The sequence below is a fragment of the Tenrec ecaudatus genome, chromosome 10 (genome assembly GCF_050624435.1).
Source record: "Tenrec ecaudatus isolate mTenEca1 chromosome 10, mTenEca1.hap1, whole genome shotgun sequence".
Lineage (NCBI taxonomy): Eukaryota > Metazoa > Chordata > Mammalia > Afrosoricida > Tenrecidae > Tenrec > Tenrec ecaudatus.
Window position 1 is genome coordinate 5,523,808 of NC_134539.1, and position 27,639 is coordinate 5,551,446.

A 27,639-nucleotide genomic window follows, 5' to 3' on the forward strand; every position below is an offset into this window, starting at 1 on the left:
TCTGTGGAGCCTGACTGTGTGCCAGGCACCGCGTGGGGCTCTGAGGAAGGCTCTGGAGGAGTCAACATTTCCTTACAGGATGGCCCAGCACGCTCTTTCACTTTGACGCTGGTTGAATTCTACCTGCTTTTTTGTACCGAAGCGTTTTCATCCCCTGCCTCTCTCCCTCTCCTCTTGACATAAAATATGCACTGCAAATGCTATACCGTAAACAACAGGGGTGGGGTGGGGGTGCTTTCTACGTAAAAAAAAAAAGTCAAAACACCACCAACTATTTGCTGATCCCATTTAAGACCTGAGCTCTTCAGTAATTAAGAATATCCTTCTCCCTTTATCCTCATTTAATTGACAAATCCTGTATTTTTAGATGATGTTTTTGTACAGAAGACTGTCAGGGCTCCCGAGGCGTGCGTGCGTGTGTGTGTGTGTGTGTGCCAAGCGAGACTCGTGCAGCACCGAATGCAGCAGCAGCAGCACGGTTTCAGAATTAGTAAGAGGCAAATGATAATTTTAACAGCTTGCAACTCCATGGGCAATCAAAGCTGAAGTTGTTAATAATTAAGAAATCAAAGAAACGCTAATGCTTTAATAGCTGAGTGTATGCGCGAAACCTGTCACAAACACAGAAAACATGGGAAATTCTTAGGAATCTTTCCCCATGGGGTACGTCATGGCTGTTATTTAGGACCCGGACAGCTGTAACTCTATGTGAAAGTAGTATCTACGTCTGTCAATAATGCCACGCGTACAGATGTTGAAGCAGCTCACGGGAAGGCAAGGGGTGGTACATACTTGCCATACTTTCGACTCACAGGACCAGGGGGAAGGGCTGTCTGCAGACTGAGTGGAAGATTTGGGCACGTCTCTTTGGTGCAGCTTTTTAAAGCATGCGTGCAAACTGCAAACCGTGAACTGCTGAGGCACAGAGCGTCGTTATCAAGCCTCCAGCTCTGAACGCATCCAAGTGTTGGGTTTGCATAAGCTCACAATTTGAGCACGAGGCTACTGTTTTCTACGTGGGTCCTGAAAGCTTGCATCTGGCCTTTCCTCTCAACATCAAACCCTGCAGCAGGTTCCACGTCAGTGCACCCGGAGCTGCCGGCTCTTGCTCCTGGCTGCCGTCCTCTTTGGGAAAAGCATCTCAGAAAGTCTTTGTGATGGAAACATGAATGGAGCAAAAGGAGACTGATTGCAAAGAGCTCCCTTCTTTGAGAAGAACCCCATTCCTTGATGCCACACCGAATATGTCTGCAGAACGTCCAATGAATTATCGCCTCCACTCTGCTGGCCGGTGACAGGTACTTTCTCTTTGCAATTCTTGTTGATGCCTTTCTGGGGATTGATCTTACAACTCTTTCACGCTTCCTTAGCTTCAAATTCAAATAGGGCAGTTGGGTTACCTGGAAGCAGTTCTAGTTGGAAAATGGAGTACGGTACAGGAAAGGAGGGAGGCGAAGCCTTCGAGGAAAACAAAGGCAGTGGACGACTGATTGGTTCCTTCCCCAGAGAGGAACAGCGATGTTTGGTGCTCTCCAAGGTGCTGAAGCTACATTGGTGAATCAGGAAGATGTGATCTCTCGAAGCTTATAACCATGAGTATCTTTGTGGAATCCTCTTCTCCCTGCCATCCAGGTGATTCTGATTCATAGTGACCTTCCAGGACAGTGGTCACGATTGCTGCTGTCCAGCTGAACATGGACTTGTAGAGACAGCATTACCGAATTGCAAGCCCTTGTGCAGTTCTACTCTGTTCTATGGGGCCGTGTTAAGTCCGAATCGCCTCAATGGCAGTGAGTTTGGTGTTTGGGTTGGTTGCCCAGATCTCTGATCTTCTTTCTCCTTTTTCCACTCGGTCTAGTGGAACCTCAAAACCACCTGGGAGGTTTCAGTCGATTGTTCTTCTTACCAATTTTCACTTTGCAGATGACGAAACAGGGGCTCCGTGAGGTCATCACACACCTGGGGTGGAAGTCCGGAGTGGGCTGTACAACAGTCCCTGTGTCCTCGTTCTTTCCCCGTCAGGTCCCCAAGGCAGAGCTTCTCGACGCGCCATCTCACCTCCCGCAGCAGGCAGCACTCGCCTCCCCTGCCCCTGCCCTCCATGCACAGCGGTGCTTGCTTTGTCCCTGGATTCCTGGGAGGCTCTGTGCAAAGCAGCCGGCAGGGCCCTCCGCATTGTAATGTGACTTGTGCCTTATTTTCAGGTGGATGTACTTTCTTACGGGTACTGTTGGGTGACCTGGTCGCTGAGAAGGTCGGATGAGTCTTAAGACTGAAACAGGGGGTCTGGTTCTGGTTGCTGTCTGGTGGTGGATCCACTCTGTATTGACCTAGAGTGGGTGGGACTAAGCAATCTCATGCTTCCAGCTCTAACTTGGATCACCGCTCTGATCTACCCAAACCTCATGGACCCAATTTGGGAAAGCAGACAGACCACGAGGGAATTTCCTTAAAAATGGAAGATCACCTCTTTTAAGGGTGAAAATCATTTCCATGTACAGTACCAGGCAGCTTCAAAAAGTTCACGGAAGAGTGGAATTAAAAAACAATGACATTTTTCCACCCGCTTTTTGAAGTCCCTTTGCGTTTTCAAGAGGAAATATATGTGTATGTGTAGGTGGGTGTATACACATTGTTTAGAGAGCCCTGGTGGTATAGTGGTTACATGTTTGGTGACTAACCTCAAGGTCAGCAGTTCAATAGCACCCGCCGATCTGAGGGACAGAGATGAGGCTTTTGAAGAGTTACATGTGGCACCAGACGGGGCAGTACTTCCTTCTGCTGCATGCAGGGTCACTAGCGGTTGGAATGGACTCAATGGCACTCAGCAACAAAAGAGCTACAGCCTCGGAAACCCACAGTGACAGTTCTGCTCTGTCCTACAGGGTCGCTGTGAGTCAGCGTCGAGACTGGATAGCAGTGCATTTGGGTTTTTTCTAAGTCAGTTACACATCCTCCTGCTTTTATTAACGCAGTGCCGTCCGTAAGAAGGGAGGCCAGCATGTGGAACAAGAGGAGTCTCGTCCAGGGGACAGGGCTGGGGTGCTGGCTGGGCCTCCATCGACTGCGTGCTCAGAATAGCCCCTGCCCCAGGGTTTCCTCCTGCCACCCGCCATTTCCCAGATAGCACGCCCATTACAATGCAGGCTCCAATCTGCCTCTTTCTATTAGGGAAATGGCTCTTCAACCTGACCCTCAGTCAGAAGCTCTTTCCAGTGTGCGGGTGTGTTCCTGATGGTGCGGTCTCCTTGAGGGGTTAGTGGATGTCTCCTCCACGATCCGATGACATGTTCAGATGTTTTATCTTGTAATCAAAACCACAGAGCTGCGATGAACAAGAATCCCCATGGCTCCTCCAACTCAGGTGGCCCCAAACTCCCCCGAGAAGCTTACAAAGTGCACGGGGAAAGCCCACTGTCAGGGGAAGACCAACCCTGCGTAACCTGAACTCCCTCACTGTCCGCAGGCGTGGACTCTGGAGTCCTACTGGCTGGGAGATGTGTGCGCTCAGCTGCATACGATTCAGGAGTCCTTGACGCCATGGGGAAGTGCCAGGTCCCAGAGGTGAACTAGGACAAGTCTTCTGTATGTCGCTTGTGTTTTCACAGGCCAGGGGCAGAATCTCCTGGTGCGAACTGTCGGGAGATGGGAGTGAGTCATTTGAGCTTTGGAGTCGCCGTGCTTAATTTTTTCTTTGAAGCCATGGAACAAAGGGTCCGATGAGATGTCTTCCCAACCCCTTCCACCTGCAGTCTTGAAGAGACACTTCCTCCACTGGGCGCGTGTGTTGGTGCCATGCGTGGCTGGATCAGCCAAGGCCCGTCAATCGGGTCCTCCAGCAGGTCCTCTTGCTCCTCCCAACCAGGGTCTGGTGCCGACACTAGCCCTCTGCACCCAGTGAGCAAGTGCAACTGCCCCCAGTCCAAAGCTTGTGTTGTGTTTGTTTGTTTGTTTTTAAAAAAACAAGGATGAAAAGGGCGTGTCTGCACCCGTCTGCTTCTCGGGTATTCCTACTTCATACTTCACAGACCCCTCAAGGGGCGAAGTCTGCAGAAGGAAGATGGCTGCAGGTGGATTTTTATGTCCCGGTTGAATCTATTTCTGAGAGCAATTACCAACACGCCCAGCCTGCAGAGCTTTCGATAGCTCGTTAACCTGCGGCGCTCTGGGACCTGCTTCATAAGGAGGCTGTGGAAAACCTAGGTCTTGGCCACCCAGCCCACGCTTGCTATTAAAGAGGCGCCCTTTCAGGGTTTCATGCCCGCGAGAGTTGGGAAGTTTCCTTGCAGACTGAAGCACAGCGAGAAGCGGACTTCCACTCTCTTAGAGCGATCTGGAAGGTGTTTGTTCCTCAGAAGGTTCGAGTAGACGGTGGCTTCTGAAGCCGGCTCCTTTTCCTGGTTCTAGCTTATTATTTTACACCTGAATCAAATTCCATTCTCTTTGCACGGCTCTCGTTCTTCAGCACCGTGTGGTCTGTGGGAGAGCGGGGACCACAGCGGGAGAATCAGCACAGGAAATGTTGCCACTGACATGGAAAAAGCAAGGCGGCCACAAGACAGGGTTCTTTATCTCGAGAACTCACAAAAACCGGGCTTGGTGTTTGGTTCATCTGTACATTTGATCAGAACCGACTCCGTCTCCTCTTCTGCCTCCACCACCTCCCCCCCCCCCCGCAACCTTATCAGATACTAGTCTAGGGTTTATTCTTTTTCCTTTTATTTATTGTTTTAGACACCGTCTTCACTTTCATCCCTGGCCATAAATAAAGATACAAGGTTTGGCCACTAAAGAATATACGATTAGAGACCTACTCATAGAAACTGTAAAACCCTCGCGGTATCTGTCTGGGAATAGCCGATCCTGAGCCAGCCTCCCATCCGGAATACCACTCCCCCTGAGGATGCGGACGGACGCTTGGCAAGGGTCCCTACACCCATTCTCTTCCCGGCCAAGATGTCTTACATCCAAACGAACAAAGTCATTTTTTTTTAAGGAGGGAGAAAAATCTCAAAATGCTGTTACGTTGCCGAAAAGTCTTACATGGGAGGCTTCAAGGGCACACACAAGGTAAACTCCCCCAAATCAGATGTTTAGTTTCACATACAACCAAGGTCTTTCATCTGTGGTCACCCTACCTGCTCCACCTCACCTGCCACTGAACTCTTCAGCTCTCCTCAAACAGAACCTCGGCCGAGTGAGTCATGGGCCATTTGTGGAGAAACTATGGACCCCCCCCCACCCCTGGCCTGTTACTCAGTTACCCCCTCTCTCCATCTCCTTGTTCTTCCCCTGCTCAAACAGCTTGCTCCTTCTCTCTCCCTTCTTCGCTCCCTCCCTCCCTCTCTCATCCACAACCCTCCTCTCTCCAGGCTCATTAGCATTTCTCAGACTGCAGGATGTTCTCATCTGTGACACCTCCTCCCCCCCAGGAGCTCCTCCTTCTGATTGATTTCTTAACTCCTCAAAGCAGCAGGAGCCAGCACAGAGCAGGGACCCCATGGGTGACGGCTGACGCGTGGGTGGAGGTTGCACTGTTCTCTCTGCCGCAGGGGCCCAGAGCCCATGTTGCCATGGAAAGATGCAGCGGAGAGACAGAGGCAGAGCCTGGCCAAGTTGACAATTCATCTTGGGCAGCTTCACATGGGACGTATGACACCTTGTATGGACACCTCCTTTCTGCTACCTGATATTACCATGTGCCCGGCCAGAAAGAGAACTTCTAACTAGTTACAGCTGAGCTCGCTGGGCATGCAGAAATCACTCACCTCTCGGGGACTCGTCTGAAAAATGGGACTATTGGCACTTTGGTTGCCACAAGGCTGCTGGGACCAAGTTTTCCAGTTCAAACATCTGTGATTCTATCCACCCATCCACCCATCTACCCAACCTCCCACCCACCTACCCATCCACCCAACCATTCACGAAGCCTTCCTAGCTCTTACAGCTCCAGCAACCACATGGCTGTCCACCAAAGTTGGATTCAAAGAGAATCCGAGAAGTCCCCAGTCCTCTGCAGGGCTACCGACTGCGCCACAGGGAACGATTAGGGAGACACGGAGGCGAGCGTAGGAGGAACCATTCCTTAAATACAGTCGATGGCGAGTTTCTCCACTGGGAGCCTGCCTGGGTACCCAGCTTGCCTTCGAAGGCTCTGTGCTTCACTGTCCTGTCTGAGTGGTTTGGGATGGAGTGGTTCACATTATTGGGGCCAATGGGCCAACTGAGAAGTGGCCCTACAAGGGTTGGGACCTAGACAGAATCACTGACATGCTGGACCACAGGGGAGATGGGTCAACAGCGAGAGCACACCAACAGCATCAACATCTTTGCCCGTTGGGGTTATCAGACACCCAGGAGCCCGAGACACGGAAAGAAACACATTGCTCTACCAGGCCAGTGAGCCTCCCGCGTCTACCTTTGCTTTTGCTGCATGGGCTGCTGTCTCATGGCCATGTACTGCATGTCTTCCTGTAGGCGGTTGAGGGGGGACTCTGGCTTGACTCGAATCCCATAGTAATGGTACTTGGAGTTTCCTCTTCACCGAAGCAGGACAGATGGTAGAGACACAAAAGGTTAGTTAGACCAGTAGCCATCACACGGGCTGTCCACTTAACTTCCAAATGGGGATGGGGTGGGGTGAGAGGTCAGGTCAAAGCAGCAGATCAGTGTCCATGTGCTTATGATTCACCTGTCCTTTAGAGGAGTATGCTTTTGCAGTGACTACTTTTGAGAACACAAGATTAGGGTTCCACTCAACCAGGGATGGCTTAAAAAGAGCCCCTGCCTGTATGCTTTCACTTAACTACCAGTGTCTCTGAGCTCATTCAAGGCATGTTTTATTGGTAAGTTCACATTTGTTTAGATGAGGGGAAGGGAGGCGTGGTTCTGGGGAATGAGACAGCAAGGTGGGGACAGGATGAAGACAACCCACAATCCATTCCCTAGGAAGCAGTTGGCCACGCAGACTTAAGGAGGGGCAGGCAAGGATTGAGAATTGTAATTCTATCATTTTGGGCCAAATCCATATATTTGTGGTTCTCTGTATTCCCAGGGTGGCAAGGGCAGAGACCTTTACTGCGGCAAGATGGTGGGGTAAGGCCTATGACTTAATATTCTGAGACCCCGCCGGCCCCTCAAGGACTGATCCAGATGAAGGAACAGGCACATAATCTGTTGACTTTGAAGTGTGGTTTCTGCGTCTGCTGGCAGGGACTTGGGCGAGCGAGTCTGGGGAGCTGAGTGTCACAACAGACGTGGGGAAATCTCTGCGTGAAGATGGCAAATTTCCATCCTGGAATAAAAAATCTCCCAAATGTTCATTAAAAAAAAAAGGCTATGTTTTTCATGAGAAATGACAACGTTTTGCTCTGGATGGGATGTGAGAATTCTTGCGGGAGGTAGAGGGGCGAGCATATGAAATGTGTGCCTTTCTGCCAGGAGGAAACAGCCGTTTCTCACCCGTCTACAGAGAGCAGGGCATCAGTGGTCCTGCTACTTTGTTTTTATGCAAAGGAATGCGGGGGGGGGGGGGGGAGCTTAGTATCTCATGCAAAACTACCAGTGGGATGTTATTTTCAAAATGGGAGGACATCCATCAGATGAGCCCTATAGGCTAGAAAAGACATTAAACTCCTATTACATTAATAACAATGCCAGCTTAAAAAAAATAAAAAGCCAGGCATCTGCATGGCTGCGAAGCATCAGTAAAATACAGGCTACGTTTCAAAGGCAGCAGAAGCAGAAGATGTGCAAAGCCTTCCATATGGATGGGTTCGAGCTCGTCTCCCACACCCACTGGTGAACGGAGCAGCACGCACACACAGAGGACAAACAGCACATACCCTGGTGGCCGTATTTCCTTACAGACTTAGGGGGGCGGGCTGGACGTAGGGCAGCTGTGCTGGGACAGAATGGGGACCAGGCAATGGAGGGGTGGCTTTGTGGGACCCCAGGAGTGCTTGCTCCTCCTCCCCCTTTCCAAGCAGTGTTTGGGTGGGCAGGGGTGGGGTGGGGGGAGTGGAGACAGAGCCCTATTGGGACAGTGTCAAGCAATGGGCCCACTAACTCTCTCCCACCTACTAGCCACCTGGTGGGAGACGGGACAGTGGAGTCTCTGAAGAGGGACAGCCTTGGAAGCCAGGTTCTGCTAGGTCTAACATCCTATAGGGTCACTGAGAGCCAGAGTGGACCCCATGTTAGTGGGTTTGACTTGGGGACTTTGGGATTATGGAGGGGGTTTCTTCTGAGTCCACTAGGTCTTCGTCTCCTTGTACTTTGAGAGTGAAAATGCCCAGACCTATTTCCAAAGAAAGGGCGATGGAGGGGAACCACGTCCCACGAGCTGAGCTTCCGTCACTCAAGCTGGGTTTAAAGAAGGGCCCAGGCCACCTTCCTTTAGGAGCCAGGAAATTCTACTTCTTGTCCCCTTCGGGTTAAAAACGTGTGAAGAAGGCGAGCTCTTATTGGATGGACTTACCAGTCAGTTTCAATGATGGTCCCAAACCACAAAACCCCAGCCCACTGTCACTGATCACAGCCACCCCGTGGCGTTTCCAAGGCTGCGCTGTTTCTGAGAGCAGACAGCCTCATCTTTCTCACGCAGCGGCTGGCCGGCGAGGCTGAAGCGCTGACCTGGCTGCTGCAGCTCACTGCTTATCTCACAGCACCCGCCACCAGGGCTCCTTCCTGGCTCCCCACTTCACCACCCCATGCCCTGGCTGGTGTTCCCTGTGCCCCTCCCACCCACTGCCAGCATCCCCAGGGCTGAGTGCTGGGTCTTTAGAAGACAGCTTTTGTTTAAACGCTCCCGGTGGGCTTTTCTTCTTCTCCTCCCCCACCCTTCCTCCTCCTCCTCCTCCTCCTCCTCCTCCTCCCAGCTTTCCAGCCTTAATTGCAAAGGCTACATCCAATTTTAAAAGGACTGGGAGACCTCATTGTACATAGTGAGTGAGGGGAGAGGGGGAGACTGAGAAAGTGCATTGTGGCCATCGGACAGTGAGAGATGCGAGAGCGCAATGTGGACGTCTGGAGTAAGGGTCCCACTCGCTCACAGAGCCAACACCCACCCCCCCGCCCGCCCCCGGTTTATCCCCTTCTATTTTAAAGACCTGTCTCTATGTTCGAAAGGAGCCTCGAAATAGGACCCACTGAGATCCCCTGGGTGACAACAGGAACAACAATGTAGTGATTAGAAGGTTGCAAAAACACCCAGCGTTTCATAATACCGGCTCCGTGCGCACCAAGCCATCAGGTAGGAGATAGTTGGTTAGGCCTTCTGAGGTGGGGGTGGGGGTACTAGGAAAACAACACCCCATTCCTCCCTACTCCCAGGGGAGTGAAACTAGTTCCTCTGGTCCACAGAAGCTCCATCCTATTCTCCCGTTTCAGGTCTACGTGCCTCTGAGGCATTGATAGAAGAGAATACATTGATGGGCCAAGCCATGGCTCAGGAGTCTCACTCCCAGGTAAGTCATGGCTCAGGAGTCTCACTCCCAGTCCCACCTGGCCGTGGGTGCCTCACTCCTCTCTTCAGGACAAGTTTCCAACAAGTCCACGGCGAAGGCTCTGTCGTGCTACTATGAACACAGAAGGCTACCGACTGGATGGCTTCCAAGGTGGTGGTTTGCAACTAGTTGCAGAAGTACCTGCCACTGTCACCAGTCTGACAGGCAGGCTTTTATACCCTGCCCCGCATGACTGAGGTGAGCAAAGGCAGGCACACGCTCTGCTCAGGCCCTGGGGCTTACTTTGATGGTGCCATTTTAAACAAAGATGGACTGCTAGCTATTCTTTCCACCACACTTTGACTAGCTGAAAGTCCCTGGCACCACTTTCCAGAGACGGGAAACACAGGAGCTTCTTTGCCTTCCTCACTGGCCCCATTTCTACTAGCGCCCAGGCACTCTTTCACATGGACGAGCAACGGAAACCAAGCCAGGCTGACAAGAGGCCAAAGGGGACCGGGGCCTTCCTGAGGGCTTCCGAGAGCCCCATTCTGGGCACGTTTTCCTATTGGCGTTGCATCGATCTTCAGGCATGAAATGAAGACAAAGACAAAACACAGCTTGAAGCCTTACTCTGTGCAAGGACAAGTGCTGTCTACACAAACAGTGAGCTGTGGCTTTGCAAGAAGCAAGGGATGCCGGGTGGGCTCTCGTTTCTCACTCTCCCTTCATTCAGCGGCTTCAGTCTGGTGGTTTTCAAAACGGAGAGCGGGTGCTGGGTGGGTTTCAAAGGTATCACATGAATACCCAGGTTCTCGGGCCTGGCCTGCTGAATGCCGGTGGGGTGGGGGGAGGGAAGGGGGGCTGGTAGCTAGCTCTTCTCCCAGCCCAGACAACACCCCCCCCATCCCCCCTGACCACCCCCCGCCTAACCCCGCATCCCCGGATCTTTTTACTAAGCAGAGTGGAATTCATTTCAGGTTTGTATTCTTGATCTTTAGGTATCATCTGTAGTGAACGACATCTGAGGAAACCCAAACCCAATCAACCCACCCACCAAAGGAACAGATGCAACATCACAGCTACTGCTTGGAAAAGAAAAGGAGAGATGAGGACGTGACCTCTTTTTACTTTATTGTTTTGGGTTTTTTTTTTTTTCAGTACTAACCTAGTTCCCAATCGCCTGGTTCGCAGCCCCATAAAAATGGACCGTATTAGTTTTCCAAAAGAGGCGGCATTGACTGGGTCCAGTTTGTGTTCCTGACAGTGCCGTAGGTAGTGGTTGTACAGAGTGCTTCTGGGAAGGCTGACTCCTTCTGCTGTCTCGTAATTGTCCAACAGCCACTGGAGCTAGTGTAGAGAAGGCAGAGTCAGCGGAGAGGGACCAGGCAGCTCACCAACAACACACCGCAAACACTACGTCAACCGACACTCAGAGGGCCATGGGCAAACCATCAGGTGCAGAGCGTACGTGGTGCTAAGACCCAGACCCGATGTAATGGGGCTTTGGAAACTTCCAGAAAACACTGGAAATGGCCGTCCACCACCACTCTTGACTGCAAGCAGTGTCCATGTTTTGGGCTACTCCGGCCCATGATAGCAGTGTGCTGGGTTCTTCTGTAGGCATTGCTGATGTGGAGACAAATACCTCTTTGGGGGAGTTCAATTAGTCCCGTTACCTGGCTGTACATTTCAAATCACTACAGGACAAAACCCATTGGCCCAGCCTGGCAGCACGGCCCGGAATATGCCTTCTGCATCGAGCTCTTAACAACACAATAGCAACAGTGAGCTGCCCTGCACAGTAAGTTCTTACATCCTGGTTCTGCTCATTTTCACAAAGCATTCAATGTACTTCTCTCAGGTTACAATAAGGTCCTACGATACACATGTTGGCTATCGGGGTAGTTCCTGAGGCAAAAAAGGAAAAAAAATGCGGTCCCAGAAACAGAGGTTGAGTCGGTGGGGATGGAGATTTGGCTCTAATGGAAAAAGAATCATTTGCTCTAGCTGTCTGGAGTTTCCCGCCTCAAAGACACAGTCTTTGATGGCCTCCAAAGGTAAGTGACAAGGTGGGCACACTAGAAAGCAGTATTTTCTCGGTCTACAATACACCTTTTAAAGACTCATGTTGTGCTGTGTACATTTGAGAGTCCATTAGGGGGAAAGAAATGGTTTTAACAACATCGGATCAAGATCATACAGCGTGGAGTTCCCACTTTATTTGTGCCTTATTTATCAAAGGAGAACCCAAAGTGACGGAAGTTTTTTTCTTGGAGGTGCACGGGAACTCAGCGCTTGAGTCTGCCACTCACGCTTTTGGGCGGCTCCTCTACGGGCGCCAGAGGATCGCATGGATATAGAAAATCAATGCTGACATGTCTGGGGTGCCAAGCCTTCCACGCCAATCGAGGCCCATGCTGGCATCGAGAGGTGGGGATACTCACTTGTACGACGGGTTAAATGTGAATCGGCAGAGCCAAAATATTCACGGGTTGCGCACCAATTGGGCCACGTGCTAGGCACAGTGGAGTGAGGGTCCCGGCCCTTGTCCTTGAGGAACTTAAGGTCAAATCCTGAAACCCACAGTTTGGGGTCTTGCCGGTAACACTTCCAAGTTTGCGTCAAACCGGAAAACGGAGCCTGCAGACTTTCAAACTCATGGCGAGTCTTGTCAGCACATTTGCCTTTGACGGTGACATGCTGTGTGTTACGTTCAGCTGTTTGTGAGTACTGCTTAGGCTGATTAGCCCGCCTGGACTGTTGGTTTAGGTGGTATGGCCATGAGGCCAAGCTCTAGCTAGGAAGACGTGAAGTCCCCACTGGGTCGCGTGTGCGTGCAGATGCAAGCCGTTCCTGGATTCCAGAAAGACTTCTGCTCCCGAGTCTTGCCTTCGAGGCTAATTTGTACTTAAATTGAAGCAGCTAGACATGGTTTGTACCCGACTTCAGTCAGTCAGATGTGTGTGCAGTGAGCAGCACGTTGTGTACTTTTCTGGGTGTAAAGGGCGTGAAGGGGCGCCTGCAGCAGGAGGAAGACACTGAACATACACGCGCTGGTGAGTCTTACAAAGGAGTGTCTGCTGGTTCTCATCGACACCTCCGCTTCTGAATGTCATACACTTTGTGGGTTGGTTGGTGACTCCTGGGTTGTACAGAAGTCGGGAACTGCTTACACTTTCATTTAAACATCGATATGGCCTCTGTGGCTTGTGGTTATGTGTTCGGCTGTCAGCTGCAAAATCAGCAGTTCAAGACCACAAGCCGCCCAGAGAGAGAGAAAGACGGGGCTCAGTCTCGGAGAGGCACGGGGGCAGTTCTAACTGGTTCTATAGGATTGCTATTCGTCAGCACTGACTTGATGGCAGGGAGTTTGCTTGATTTTTTTTTTTTTTGGAATATTGCCTCGGTGGCATGAACAATCCTCTCCTATAAAATCCTAGAGAGAAGACCCAGGATTCATTTCCAGGAAGGGGGTGGGGGCTGAAACAACGATGAGTCAAAAAGAACAAGTCTGAGAGGAGGCACCGAGACTCCCCTGGTAGCACCCAGGTCCCACAGAGCCTCGGAGGAGCAGGAGTGACAGAGAGAAGGCTGACTGCTCTTCCACAGGGCGTTCATTTGCAGCAGTTCTTAACGTGAGAGTCGTGACCCCTTTGGGGTCGAACAACCCTTTCACAGGGGTCGCCGATTCATCACAGTATCAAAATGACAGTGAATGAAGTAGCAACGAAAGTAATTTTATGGTTTTGGGGGGGGTCCCACAACACGAGGAACCGTATTAAAGGGTTGTGGCATTATGAAGGTTGAGAACCCCTGGTTTAGGGTAAAAGAGAAGAGGTCGACTGGCTGAGAAATCAAGTATTTTGATTGAAATCAAGGCTAGTGTTTTACCTATGAGAGTGGGCCAGTGGTGGCCTCCTGAGCGTTTCTTTTCTACAATTTAAGACTCTTGTTGACTGGGAACACAGCTCAGGAAGATGAGGTTTAAAATTCAGGGCTCCACACCTCCCGGGCCTTTTCTCCACGTGCCTCAGTGGGAGGGAAGGGATCTAAAAGCCACCGGCTCACATGAGTGGTGTTTGGGTGACCCTGGTGAGACATTTGAAATTCCACTGCCGTCGAGTTGATTCTGACACACTGTAGGACAGGGCAGAATGGCCCCTGTGGGTTCCCAAGACTGCCACTCTTTATGGGAGCAGAAAGCCTTGTCTTTGTCCCACGGAGCGGCTGGTGGTTTCAAACTGCTGACCTTGCAGTTAGCATCCAAAGTGTACCCACGGGGCCAGCAGGGCCCCTCTAATGATCCCCACTGCCCCCAAATGGTGGCTCCTGTTCTGTGAACAAGCACTAGCTAGGGCAGGAGTCCACAGGCTTTTACTGGTACACTTAAGGCACTACAGAAAGCAAGCCAGGCCCCGATATCGAGGACTACAGGAACAAGCGCCATGCCGGGGAACCATCAAGGTAAACGCACCCCAAACAATATGTTTTTGGAGGGCACCTGGGTCTCATCATAATTTGCAGCTTAACTAATTGGGTGCTGCGATTCCAAGTATGGGAACCACAATTCTTGTAAGTTAAAAATGGCAAAAACAGGTTGGCGCGGATACGCGCACACCCAGCCACTCCCCAGATGATGCGGATCACCTATCCAAAGGATGAAAGCATGATTTCCTACCGAGGGGCGAGACAACATGCCAGTATTCTTCCTTTGCCTCGGAAGACGGCACACGCTGCTATGGGCAGTCGTTATTGAAAGGCATGTACTTCTTTGTTTATGCTCAGACACAGAAAAGCAATCACTTTACAAGAGGGGCTCTGCAGCCAAAGGCAGACTAGTCATTAAAATGGCCTGACATAAAATATTCAAATAAAGCCAATGAAAACCATCTCTTTAATTAACCCAGGACAGAAATAAGAGTTCTCTACAGCCTGCCTTCAGGACGCGCTAGGCTCCTTGCTACGCTTGCTTAAAGGTGACGACAAACAGCCGGAAGCAGACCTTTAAGGCATACTCCACAGTCATTGGAGAGAGTGATCTACAGAACCCCATGGTAAAATGTCTGAAGGGGCTTTACCAGGGAAAACCGAGGCACATGTTACAGTTAACCATGATAATAGAGTATGCGCCCCGTGAAGTTGACCTATGCGGAGCAAGAGTTCATCAGGCCATTCTAAATGGGAGGAGCACTTCCAGAGCAGTGGGGGGCGGGGAGCAGCTTTGACGGCGGTGGCTCCGTGGCCAAGCCAGTGGAAAGAGCTCGACTGATTGGAGGACAGTCTGATGGTTCTTATCTTAATGAGTTGTCCTTTCTCTACTAGGTAGGATGGGTATGGTCCCCTCCCAGTTCCTCTGGCTAGTTTCAGAGGGTCCCAGGGGGCTCCTTGGGCGGTTCCCACAGGAGTAAGGCTCGTGTTGTGGCTCGACTCCTGGCTTAGGGCACATGCGGGTTCTTTTTCAGGTGCCCAGGGATCTCCTGCAGGGGCAGATGGAAGTGACGGGACCACCAATGCCCTGGAGGGTGGCGGAGGCCAGGCAGCAGACTCTGTGCCAGGTCCCCATGGGATGACTTGCCAATCGCCCACCCATCGAGGGCACCCAAAGTCAGTGGATCAGATGAGTTGGAGCTTTACGACAGGCTGTCATCTGCACTTCGACCCCAGGCTGTGACCTCTAGGTTTGACACGATGATGACATTGGGTATCAGTCACTTCACTGTGGGAGTGCAGTGCGAGAAAGCACTCACTCCATTGTGGAATGACCTGGAAGTGAAGTGTAACCCCAAAGCACTCGCCCCGAGAAACCCTGGCTACAGAAACCGACTGCCGCCTGGGGGGTCGCCTTCCCCACAGGAGAACTCAGCACCCTGAAGAGGTGGGAGTTTAGAGTTAGCTCAACTCTTACTGCTTTTACTGGCTTAGAAAATGTCTGCTAAGGTATTTGTTTACGTGCATGATTAAAAAGCCGATAAAATACCATAGGAACTTTTAACCTTTACCTTTAAAGCCTGATTATTCTACTAATGAATTAACATAAGCTCATTTAAGGGTGGAAACCAACATAATTGCATCTTTCAACCTTTGCATTTAATCTATATTAATCAGGACAGATTAAAAAAGAGAAACAATTCTTATTTTCCCAAAAGGAAACACTGATTGACAAATAATACATATATATATTGCATATATATATTGCATTATTATTATTATTATTATCTAAATGTAACATTTGGCATTTGGCCCCAAGCTGGATCATTAGCCACTAGACGCACTGTAAGTTCAGTTCCCTGACGATGAGCGCTGTGGCAGGCCTTATTTCCATCACAAGTCTTAGTTACAGGATGCAAAAGCCAAGACTGACCGACTAGGACGCATTGGCTTTGCTTTGAGCTGGATTTATCTCAGCAGCCTAAATGGAGACAAATGTCACGGAACAATAATTTGGCGGATTGTAGAAAGCACATAAAGCAAATGCCCAAAGCGTCTTTAATAGACTTTAAATGGACTCACACACCCACACACGCAGCACAGAAACATGATGGGAACATTGGGAACAACTGATTGGATACCATCTCTGAATTCTAATTTATCATCTAAAAGACCCCACATGGAACACAATGCAGTCACTAAGGCCAGTTGACGTCGCTCCTCAGTGGGGGACAAGTACAGGTCTGCACTGATGTGCATGAGACGCTCAGATGGCATCTGGGTGGAGCCTCCAGCCATTTCTCCAGAGTATCTTCTTGAATGAGGGCAGAACTAAAGTTTCCTCATTTACCAAAAAAAGAAAAGTGTGCGACGAGGTAGAATGCCGCCCAAACCAACCCAAGGTACACATCGGAGACACAGGGCGACGATGCTGCCACCTCAGCTCGGACGCGTGGAGGGCAGAGTCATCTAGTCTTAAAGCCCAATCTGTGAGGGAGGGACATGAGAAATGACAGCCCAGCCACACATTCTTCCTGGGAGTCAGGAGACAGGGTCGCGACCACAGAGCGGAGAGGAAGGTCCCATGTCTGCAGGTGCGCCGATAGACAGACAGACAGACACACACACACACACACACACACACGCACTCAGGCATCTGTAGGATGGCAGGGATGGGGAGGAACAGGTGCTTCCCTCCTGTTTCTCATTTAGCAGAAAACTACTGAGCACAGCCACCAGGCTCCAGGCCCTGTTCTGGGCACTGGGAATATGTGTGCGTGCGTGTGTGCGCAGAACCAATAACAACACAAGGAGACAAACACAGAAATCTCACTCTTGAGACTGCCGTTGGTCCCTAATGGGTCACTGACTCCCCACGAGCTGCTCGCTGCTACAAAGCCTGCCATCCTGTCTGTGGCATTGGTGGGACAAGGTGCTATGTCAGGGGGAACCGTGTTCAGCTCCAGGTGCGGCACTGATATGGGGGTACAGCAGACAAGCTAAGCGAGGGGGGCTCAACTGTCTTCGGTTCTACCGTTACACACTTTTTGGACACCCCCAACCCCATACATGGGCTTCCATCTGGAGACCAGACCTGCTTAGTGAGACCCGGACCAAAGGCCATGCTGCAGACAGCAGGGCGGAATTTAAGGCTACATGCCACTTTTCCGTGCGTGGAAACAGGGTGGGCCGAGGAGCGCCAGGAGGGGCCTGGCACTGGCAGGGGACTGCTTGGCTGACCCGATCCCAGGAGGAGCGCCAGGAGGGGCCTGGTACTGGCAGGGGACTGCTTGGCTGACCCGATGCCAGGAGGAGCTTTCCGAGTTACTGCGACTAATCCAGTGTATGCAGGGAAAACGGGCAGTCTTCTTTTCCATTCCCAGAGGACCTGGACTAAGTCCCTCTTCACACACCAGTGAACAGGCGACACTGGCTATGAATCACTTCTCCTCAGTCCAGTTGTTCTGACTGATGAATCTGGTCCTTTGGGGGGACTGACCCATCAGGGTGCCACTGTCACTCGCCATCGGCAAGTTGAGGTCCTGCTCATCTCGAAGCGCCCCACAAACCTCAAACCTTCTTATGCCAGAGTATCAACCCCGTGAGACCGTCAGTACGGGCCTGCGCGGGGTGGCCGTGGTCGGAACCGACCCAGTGGCAACTGGTGAGCTTATTTGTGAGCAAATCCGAGCCAGACACGTGTGGCAGAGCATCATCCAACACACGGCAACTCTGCAGGGCCAAGGAGAGCGGCCCTGGAGGCTCTCTGAGAACTTCCCTCTTTACAGAAGAGCCCGTCTCCGGTTTGCTTCAGAGGAGGCGCTGGTGGGTTCCGACCCCTCAATTGGCAGCTGGGTGCTTAAGCATCGCGCCTGACCCAGGGTGCCTTCTGCTAACTAGCGTTAACAGCGAGGGGTATAGGTGACATAGCTTAGGGTTCTTTAAAGTATTAACAGTGCGTGTGTTTTTGTTTTGAAATAAAACCCTTCTATACGGAAACTTTTTCATCTAGACTGACAATCGCCAATCGGGTCCAGGCAATTTAAAGCATCTGTAAGCAGGTGTCTACTGGTCGCTGGCCCTGCTGGCTGTGGCAGGTTACTCTGGCGGCTGCCATTCAGCCAGCCACAATCTGGAGCACCTCCCGCTCTCCAAGAGTCAGAGGACAAACCAGCTCGGGCTTCGAGGCCACAGGTGGCTTCGGCCCCTTGGCCGCGGCTTGGGTGGGATCCAGAGGGGCCCTGGGCTTCCTAAAAGGCTCCATGACACGTTCCTGCCTGACTGCGGGCAGCTGCGTCCAAGAGGAGCGGCAGAAACAAATGGCTAGCCAAAGGTGACCCCGGCACTCCTCCGAGCCACAGAGCAGCCTCGCGGGGTGAAGGCTAGGAACGGTCTTCCAGGCTCTGCACGGACCCCTGCGAAGGCACGGGATGAGAGCACTCCTCTGCCACTCATGTCGCGGCCCTCTTACAGTCACGGACAGCACAGGTTCTGATGCTTCCACACGGCAACGTTGAAACAAACGAACAAACAAAACATGCAGCATATCTGGAAATGCAGTAAATAAATCAACAGAAACAGACCCCCTCCCCCCACACAAAGCAAACGAAAACAACAAAAGACCAGAAACCCTCATCCACACCAACAAAAAGGTGTTCTTATACCTGCAGAGCTGCTCCTGGGAATACTCATTAAGATGGGTGATTAAAGTTGGAATTATCCATCACACACTCTCTGTCTCAGAGCCTGGCAGTTCCCAGCAGTGGGGCTGGGAACTCTATACCCCTGCCAGTCTGTGAAGAGCATGGAGGACATTTCCATGGGAGAGAGAGGAGGCTTTCTACCCCCATAGAGAGTGATGGTCTGGGAAACCCACAGGGGCAGCTCCAGCCTGTCCTGTAGGGTAGCTGTGAGTCGGCATTGACTCGATGGCAATGCATGAGAAAGAACATTTTCAAAACACAAGTACCAATTTGCTACCCCACCCCCACAAACTAATCCAAAGCACACCCAACATCCCGAGCCCACTGCCATCAATGAGTGGATTCTGACTCGCAGACACCAAGGCTTAAGCTGTCATCTTTCTCCTACAGAGGGGCTGGCTGGTGGCCTTTCCGTTAGCACCCAAGTGCCTTCAACTGGTGGTTCTTCTCACACCTTAACACCAAAGCCAAAACCAAACTCACGGCCACTGAGTCCATTCTGTCTTGTGGCGACACTATAGGGCAGGGCACAACTGCCCCTGTGGGTTTCTGAGACTGTAACTCTTGGGGGTAGAAAGCCTCATCCTCGTCCCAGGAGTGGCTGGTGGTTTTGAACCATTAACCTCATGGTTAGCAGCCCAGGCGTAACCACTATGCCTCTAGGGCTCCTTCCATGTGCTCAGAGTATACAGCGAGATTCACACCAGCAGGAGAAGGAATATACTTAAGAAAGGTATAAAGAATGCCACAGTGAACACAAGTTCCCAGAAAAGGGCGAGGAAATTGTGGCTGCCATTGCCGCCTTCAAGGGGCCGAAATATATAACACGATTCATGGATGGACACATTCCACCAAAATCCCAGGCCATCAGAAAGTGGGCCCGTCTGCCTGCCTTTGCCACGCAACTTCCCTCAGGAACGGAAAAGGACAGACAGCCTCGTCTCGGAGGAGATGAACCAGCGACAAGGCATCTCCTGCTGCTTTGGAACAGTACACAAGCAAGGGCTGAGCCCACTCTGTGACCTCTCGTCCCTGTTACCAGGCACAATTTCACGACGGAGGATCTACTTCTCTCCCAAGAAGCATGTCCAGGTGCTCCTCACTCCAGGTGAACAGGAGCAGTCGACACATGCTAACCACAGGTCTGTATGAGCTGAAGGCATCAGGTGCAGGAGCTGTGGTCTCTCCCTTTGGGACCTGCCCATCACAGGACGCGGTGAGAATGAACAAGCACCTTACTGCCCTCCTACACTGAGGGGTGGGAGAGGGAAACCTCTCCTGGACTCAGCTGACAACTCTTCACCAGACCACCATGGCCGCCCTGTAAGGCAGAGGTCGGCGGGCATTCTCCAGACATCCTGCAGTCACCTTAATGGAAGCCCTTGAAATCAGCAGGGCCAGTGGGTTCCCCAGACGGGTGCAGTTTATGAAAATACCCTCCGAGTGCCCCCAACTGCCCTGGTTCTTCTCGCACTTACCACGGTCCTAGGGATGCTGCACCTGGTGGCAGGGGGAAAGAGCTCAGCACCGGGGACCTCGCTGCTGCGGTATCTCAGCCCTTAGCCATCCGGGTCTTATCTGCGGGCACCGTGCTTCTCTGGCCCGCGTCCACTGAGCTCGTTGGCAAACTCACTTCCCCACCCCCTCTCTTGACCAGTCAAGGAAGTGTGCTCCAACAATTCACTACTGGGTCCGGCATGACCGATCTGGGGGTTCTGTTGGACTATCCCCCTTCATGTTACTGCTCCTATGTGCAGCCACGACTGCTCCTTCTTCTCAGTTGAAGAGATCATTACTGATTCCATAGCAAAAAAACACTAAAGTACGTTTACATGCATACACATACATATATATGCACGTGTGCGCGCGCGCGCACACACACACCCCCCCCAAACCATGCATTTTGGAATGCTTTCGAGTCTCCAATTATGACACTTTGGAAATCACATGGCTGCCTGGTAGTAGCTGGGGAGGGTTAGATCAGCCCCCAAACGGTGGCAGAGCCTAGCGGACGGGGCCACTAGGGGCAGAAGCAGGTGGTGGCGCTCTAGTTCTCAGGTAGCCCACGGGGCCACATGGCCACTAGGTGAGACGGAGATCATCGGGGGCTGAAGAAAAGAAGGTTAAGAAGCAAAAACAAATGAGTAAATAAACCAAACAAGCATTTAGAGGCAGGCAACACATGCAGAACAAGCAAGAGGTTAGGCGACAAGGAGGAGGAGGCAACTTACATGGCTGTTGAGGAGAGAGCTTCTGTGAGTGGACAGACCGTCAGACTTTTGCAGCGTCTCGATGGCCATTTCGATCTGATAATAGATGTCATTAAAAAGAGGGCTCAAGACAAGATCGTAATCAAAGGCTAACCAGAGAAATCCCCACAGCCTGGCTACAGCCCAGTCTCTTAAGCAGTGGCGGTGGGCCAGCGGCACTCCCTACACTGCGTGCGCCTCCCCCTGCCGGGTCCTCCCACCACCAGAAGATAAAACCAAAACTATGCACACTAGGAACAAGCTGAGTAACGACAGCAGACCTTTGGGCACACCGGCTATTAGGGACAGAAGGGGGTGGGGTGGGCCGAAGGAGGGCAGGAGCCCCGTGGGGTTTTTTCTGGCAAGGAGAGAACATTCTCACTTGGACAGTTGGAAGGCACCTGTGTGGGGCACCGGCCTCCCTCACCTCCTGTCTGTCACCTCCCACCCGAAGGGCGGCCAGTACTTGTTCTAGCCTGACCCGAGCGAGCGACCTATCACACAGCAGGCGCCGTGCTCAACAACTGGCGTTTGTGTTTCCATGCAAACAGGCTCAGACGCCTTCCCTAAGGTGCCGAAGGAAAGGAGGCCAGCCTTCTCTTCATCCCGGATAAAATCTCGGAAGTGAAGTCATTTGGAAAAAACCAACGTGGCTCTGGGAGCACGGCCCGTGCCCTGTGCGTCTGGGGGAGAGGAGAAGCAGAGAGGACAGAAGAGACAGGAGCAGCGAAAGGAGAGGAACCCAAAGCCAGAGAAGAGGGGTGCCCACAGAAGCAGACGCAGCCCACGTCACCTCGGCCTGCCACAGGGACCCTGACACCTTCACGAGCGGGGCGGGATTCTCCATAACCGTGTAGAGCACCTTGCTCGGCACCTTGGGCTTTTTACCAGGCTCTCCAGAGGGCCCTGAGAAGTTCTCCAGGGGAAACCAACGGGACTGAAACCGTCATTGAAGCTCCCCACCAGTCCTTGGAAGCCTCCCTCGTGTTAACAACGGTTGGCGGGAGGTTTTCTTTCTCTATTTTTTTTTTTTTGGTCTTTTAAATCACATTCTACCGTTTGAAAGGGAAATAAATTTCATTCTTATTTACTTTTAACAAGCTAATCCAATTGATCACTCAGTCTAAGCAGTCACACTGTAGTCCTTACAAACTTTAGTGTCTGGAAAGTCACCTGCTCTGCAGTTGATATTAGCGATGACAATGAAGGGACCTTGGCATTTTAGCACAGCGCCTCATCCTGGTGGGGCGGGCACCGAGGGTCACACCCACAGCTAGTCTCCCTCCATTCTGTCAAACTTTCTCTTTCATTCTCTGGGAATGGTACCACCCGACATAAAGCTTTCAGGATCAATTACATCAGCATTAAATAGCATGTTTTCCACGTGACTTGAAAAAAATAACTCTACCAATTATTTTACATAATTTTCATGTTACCGCTCTTCCACTAAAGTTAATAAGATATAATTCTGCGTAGAAATATGTTAGATTGAGGAACTACAGAGAAATAGTCCTAAAAGAGAGTGGGTTGATTCCTAAGGACATGCAATGCCATCCAGTCTACTGTTCACATTGTTTCAGATCTTATAATTAACTGGCTTCTACAACATTCTCTCTGCCTAGGGCAATGGAGATTCAGTTCCGCACAATACTTGAAAACACCTGGGATGGCGATGTTACACCACTGGAAAACAAGACACCTCAGAGGGAGTGATGTACGAGTGATCAATAAGCAAGCACTTTACGAAAAGCAGAATTGTAACATATCTGGGTAGGTCATCCCCTAAAGCCCAAACCAAAGCCACTGCCATTGAATCAATCCGGACTTGGAGAAACAATCCAGGGCAGGGAAGAGCTGGTCCCTCGGGGTTACCAGGCTGTAAGTCTTTCCGCGAGCCATCAGACTCCTCTTTCGTGGGTTTGAACTGCCAACCTTGAAGTTAGCAGGCCAGTGCTTAACCACCACATCACCAGGAAGGCTCCCATCTCTTGTCCAGCAGGTGTCATCAAATTCCAATACCTGGTGACCCTACGTCCAACGGAAGAAAGCACTGCCCAGTTGCTACGTGTGAACCCATCGTTGCGTCCACTGTGTCCGTCATCTCACGGAGTTACCTTTGACTCTTTGGGTCGTCTCACTCCTTGGCATCAAGTCACCGCCGACTCGCACCGAGCCTGTAGGCAGGGCAGGACTGCCCGTGCCTGTCTCTAAGGCTGTGACTGTTTATGACAGCAGAAAGCCCGCCTCTCTCCCTCGCAGCAGCTGATGCTTGCAAACGGCAGGCCTCTGGCACCGCAGCCGAGCGCCGCAGCTCTGTGCCAGCATGCGCTGGAGGAACTTCAGAAACCCGAACCCTTTGCACAGAAAAACACACTAAGGACACTTACAAAATTCTGCGTTCAGTCCCTCAAACCCAGGCTTCAAAAGAGGCCAGGGCTTTGGGCAGTCCGAGGGGCAGAAGTGGGCCTGGGTATTCTGGGGAGGGAGAGGGGCTGCCTAAGTCCAGAAGGTCAGCGAGCACGGCGCCTGAATTTGGGGTGATGGGGGCAGGTTGTTCTTCAGGGCCAGCGGTGAATGGAAGAGGCTCAGAGCGACGAAGTGCCAGCAGCACACTCAATTCCGTGGTGGAGAGGGGCAGCCAGGGAGGAAGCCAGGTCACTTGCCAGGGTGCTAAGTGCAGTGTGTCCATGTTGGGACAAATGCCCCGTTGTCAGGTATAGCCAGGGGGTGGGCTTTGCCAGGTACCATTGATAATGCAAATAGTAGGCCCCACTTGAGTGTTTGCAGACGGACGAGCGAAACCTTTAGGATTGAGAGCCTGAGAAGAGATTGTCGTCCACTGGTAAGTGGAAAGAAGACGGGGGGAAGGGGCGTGAAGGAGAAGTTAAATGGGGCAATTGAAATGGGGGCAAAGCGATCACGTGGGCAAACTGTGACATTCGCAAGTTAAATGAACTGCTGACGCCACCCCTACCACTCAGGCCATCTCAGCCTGCTGTGGCTGTAAGGTCTTCGGGTGTCTTTGGATAGGAGTCGGGCAGAGGAACAGAGAGGGGGTGCAAGTGAGCTGGGCCAGACCCTTTGGGGAGTTAGGGGTAAGTTTCAATAGACATCTTAGGGCTTCAACTGTGTCCCACTCAAACCTGTGTGGAAACTGCAATCTCTGTACCTGCAGTCAAGAAACTGGGGGTCCGTTAGTTGTGCTAAGGAGCCTGGTGGCATAGCGGAGTATGCGCTCAGCTGGGACCCCCCAAGGCCAGCAGTTTGAAACCACAAGCCATTCTGAGGGAGAAAGACGGGGCTTTCTACGCCCGTCAAGGAAGAGTTATGGCTCAGAAACTCACAGTTCTGTCTTGTCCCACAGGGTCGCTCTGAGTCAGCATCTACGATTGGCAGTGAGTTTCCTTATACTGACAAGGTGGATCTGTATCAGGTGAATTCCAACCGTAGTCACTTGTGAGTTATATAAGGACCAGAAATGGACACACAGACACACGTGGGGGGTAGGGGGACTGGGGGGTAGGCATGGCTGAATACCGAGGAACTCCAGGAAGCACCGAGGGCTGAAGGAAGACCCCAGGTGCTAGGAGAGATTCACACAGCTGAGACCGAGTTGGACCTAGAGCTTTCAGACGCATGAGGAAATAAATTCCTCTTTAAGGAAACTCACTTGTGATCCTTCTGTTATCGCCATACTAAGGAGCCCCAGTGGTGCAGTGGTTACGCGTCGACCTGCGATCCGCGTGTTTGGCAGTTGAAAACCACCTGCAGCTCGGCGGGAGGAAGACTGCGCTTTCTCCTCCAGTTACAGTCTCGGGAATGCCCAGGGTCGCTATGAGTCAGCACTGACTTCGTGGCAGCGAGAGTGGGGCAGCTCCGGCAGGCTCCGTCGGCATGGAATCTATTGGTTCACTTGCCCAGGATTGTGGATTCGGTACTTCCGCAAATATTTGGGGGACAGACCGAATCTCCAAAAACAGAGGTGGCACCCTCTAGCATTTTCTCTGCTCCAAATACTGACACCAAAGTGAACTGATGAGCTCAGATGCCTCCACCCACAGCGGGCGGTCCCGTTACAAGATCAAAGTGGCCCATGAGAACATACCACGCAGCTTCCAGGTAGACCAGACTTGCCACTAAATGGCATCCTCCCACAGCACCCAGAGCTGCCCAATCCAAGTGATGAACCGATGCCAAGACAGCTGGGCATCTGCTTAAAGGTGGGGTTGCTGAGCCGAAAGAGCAGGAGTTCAACAGTATACTCTCACGTGGCCCCGAGGGAAGGTTTTAACCCTTCACGCAGTTATTGTATCACTGTCACATCGTGCAGTGAATGCCATCAAGCAGTTAGATTAGGAGCTAGCTAATGGGGACCCAAATTTCAAGTATTTGTTAGTAAATCAAATTTTTAAAAATCTCCTTTCCCTCCTGGTAATGTCTATAGATTGACAGGGCTTCATGTGATTTTACTCTACTGAGACTGTAAAACCTCCCTGTGTGAAAGGGACTGTTAGCTCTGTGTGTGTGTGTGCATGCGTGTGTGCGCGCGTGTGTGTGCTTGTGCGTGTGTGTGGCGTGGGGAGAGGGGGGCTGGAGGGAGAGAGAGGGAGAGAGAGAGAGAGAAAGGGGGGCATCCATAGATTTCCTCATCAAACCCTGTCCTGTCAACCTGAAGCTCACAGTAAGTCATGGCTAGTCCCTTGGTGGGGGAAAGACCAGGCTTTCTACCCCAGGAAAGGATTGCGGCCTCAGAGCCTACAAGGACAACCATCCTGCTCTCTGAGGTTGCTGTGAGTTGGAATCCACTCAGTGGCAGTGAGTTTCCTGTTCTGGTTTTGGGCGCGACTTCGTAGACGGGTTGCTCTGTGCACATGCTGGTCTATACGTGTCCATGGTCACTCACCCAATAGTGTGATGGGTTCAGACGCATGGCTGCTGTCACCGAGGTTAGAGAGGCGCCTTGGAAGAAAGGCCTGGTGGCCCATGTATGAAAGAACCTAGAGTGGGCACATTCCACTCGGACACAAGTCGGATCACTGAGTTGGAATGGAATCGCTGGCAATGGTTTCTTCTCCACAGAGAGTTTGTAATTAGTTAGTATCTGTAACTGTGTTCAGGAGAACTTGAAGCTCCACAGCACAGCCTCAGAAACCCACAGGGGCTGCTCTATGCTGTCCTCAGGGCGTCACTTAAGAGTTGAAATCTACCCGAGGGCAGTGAGTGACTGATACATATATGATACATAATGGTGTCTTTTATAATACATAATTATAATCAGGGTTATATATGCACAAACGCACACACATTAACACAAATATACACCAAATCATTGACAGATTACATTTATGAATAAAGGTATATATGTATATATATCAAGATATATATATACACACACCGAATCACTGGCTGATTCCACTTATGAATAGAGGTATATATGTATACACATAAAGGTGTATACACACACACACTTTGATGAGTTTATGGAACCCAGTATCTTTTAACTCCACTTTTCCACGAATTTTTAGAGCCCCTTCATATGGACCAAGGCCAGCAGCAGAAACCCAGAAGGAGCTGGCAGGTACTTCCTGCTGCTCGGTTAGGAGGAGAAGCAGAGGCAAGGGGGCTCTCTGGTGGAGAATGGACAGATGCTGCTGGAATGCTGAGGGGGGTGGATCGGGAACCGTTTTCAGCAGAGAAATGGGAATGTGGGAAGAGCTGCCGAGGTCCCAGGAAGGGTGAGACTGGCAAGACTAGAACTGGGCCATTGTGTTTCCAAAGCTGTGAATCTTTACAGAAGCCAAATATGTCTTCCAATTCCAGTCGGTGGGCTTGGACCATGACCGTTTGGTTACCAGCTGGTCACTTAACTCCTGCACCAAAGGCCCTGAAGGTTTCTTTGCCAAAAGCAAATAGCAAAGCCCACTCCCACCAAGTCTATCCCAACTCATGGCAATCCTACGTAGAGATTTTGAACCGGAAGTTCTTTATGGGAGCAGACAGACTCACTATTCCCTCTCTGAGCACGGGTGGATTTGAACGACTGATCTTGTACTTAGCAACCCAAGATCTAACTCACAGCACCAAGATTCTTAGGAAACACGCACACACAACAACAGTGACACGAACTCACGGCCACCAAGTAATTCCACCTTGGGATAACTAAGTAAGACGGAAAGGCAGGCAGGAATGAAATCGAATGTAGCTCGTGGCTGAAAAACTGGCCCAGGTGCCCATCCCTGCAGTGGGACAGCACGCACTGCCCACTTCCTCCCTGGGCTCCCCATTTCTGTTCATCCTTTCCTCCTGCGCTTCCTGTCTTCTGGGTTTGGTTTTCGTTTCCGATGTCCTTTGGATCCACCCTGAGTTGGAATCTACTTGCTGGCAACAGTAGGAAGATCCGAGGCCCAAAGACTGGAGGCTGGTGCTCGCTGGCAGAATGAACAGCGCGGTGCGAAACCCTCTTCCCTATAAAACGCTGAGTCCAGTCTCTGCCCTCCCAGACGTTGCTGGCCCGGGTGATCGAGATGGGCTGGAGCGCAGGGTCCAGGGGAGAGCAGTGGGCTAAGCCAGCAGGTCAGCCTCCGTTTAAAGGGCAGCACTTCATACATGCTGGGTTTGGGGTATGCGTGCCCTGCAGAAAGAGGCTACCTGGATACGTGGTTTGCGCGTGCCTTTCAGCACCAGCCTCTGCAGTGGCCCAAGAGGAAGGCCACAACAGTGTACTGAGTGCACAATGAGGGCTTGATGGCGGTGGGACTAAGAGCCAGGCGTTCCGCCCCACGCTCCCGGGGGCAGGAGGCGGACGAGGGC

At 51.6% G+C, this 27,639-nt stretch overlaps 1 protein-coding gene across 1 annotated transcript in view; it reads right to left on the minus strand.

Annotated features, from left to right (window-relative positions):
* The window catches only part of RFX3 (regulatory factor X3), a 274,479-nt gene that overhangs the window by 53,325 nt on the left and 193,515 nt on the right, over positions 1-27,639 (minus strand). The window contains exons 5-7 of the mRNA XM_075559876.1: positions 20,812-20,886; positions 10,615-10,796; positions 6,419-6,538 (exon numbers count right to left, since the gene is read on the minus strand). Of these exons, the coding sequence (XP_075415991.1) occupies positions 6,419-6,538; positions 10,615-10,796; positions 20,812-20,886 (377 nt within the window). The remainder of the gene's footprint in view (positions 1-6,418; positions 6,539-10,614; positions 10,797-20,811; positions 20,887-27,639) is intronic.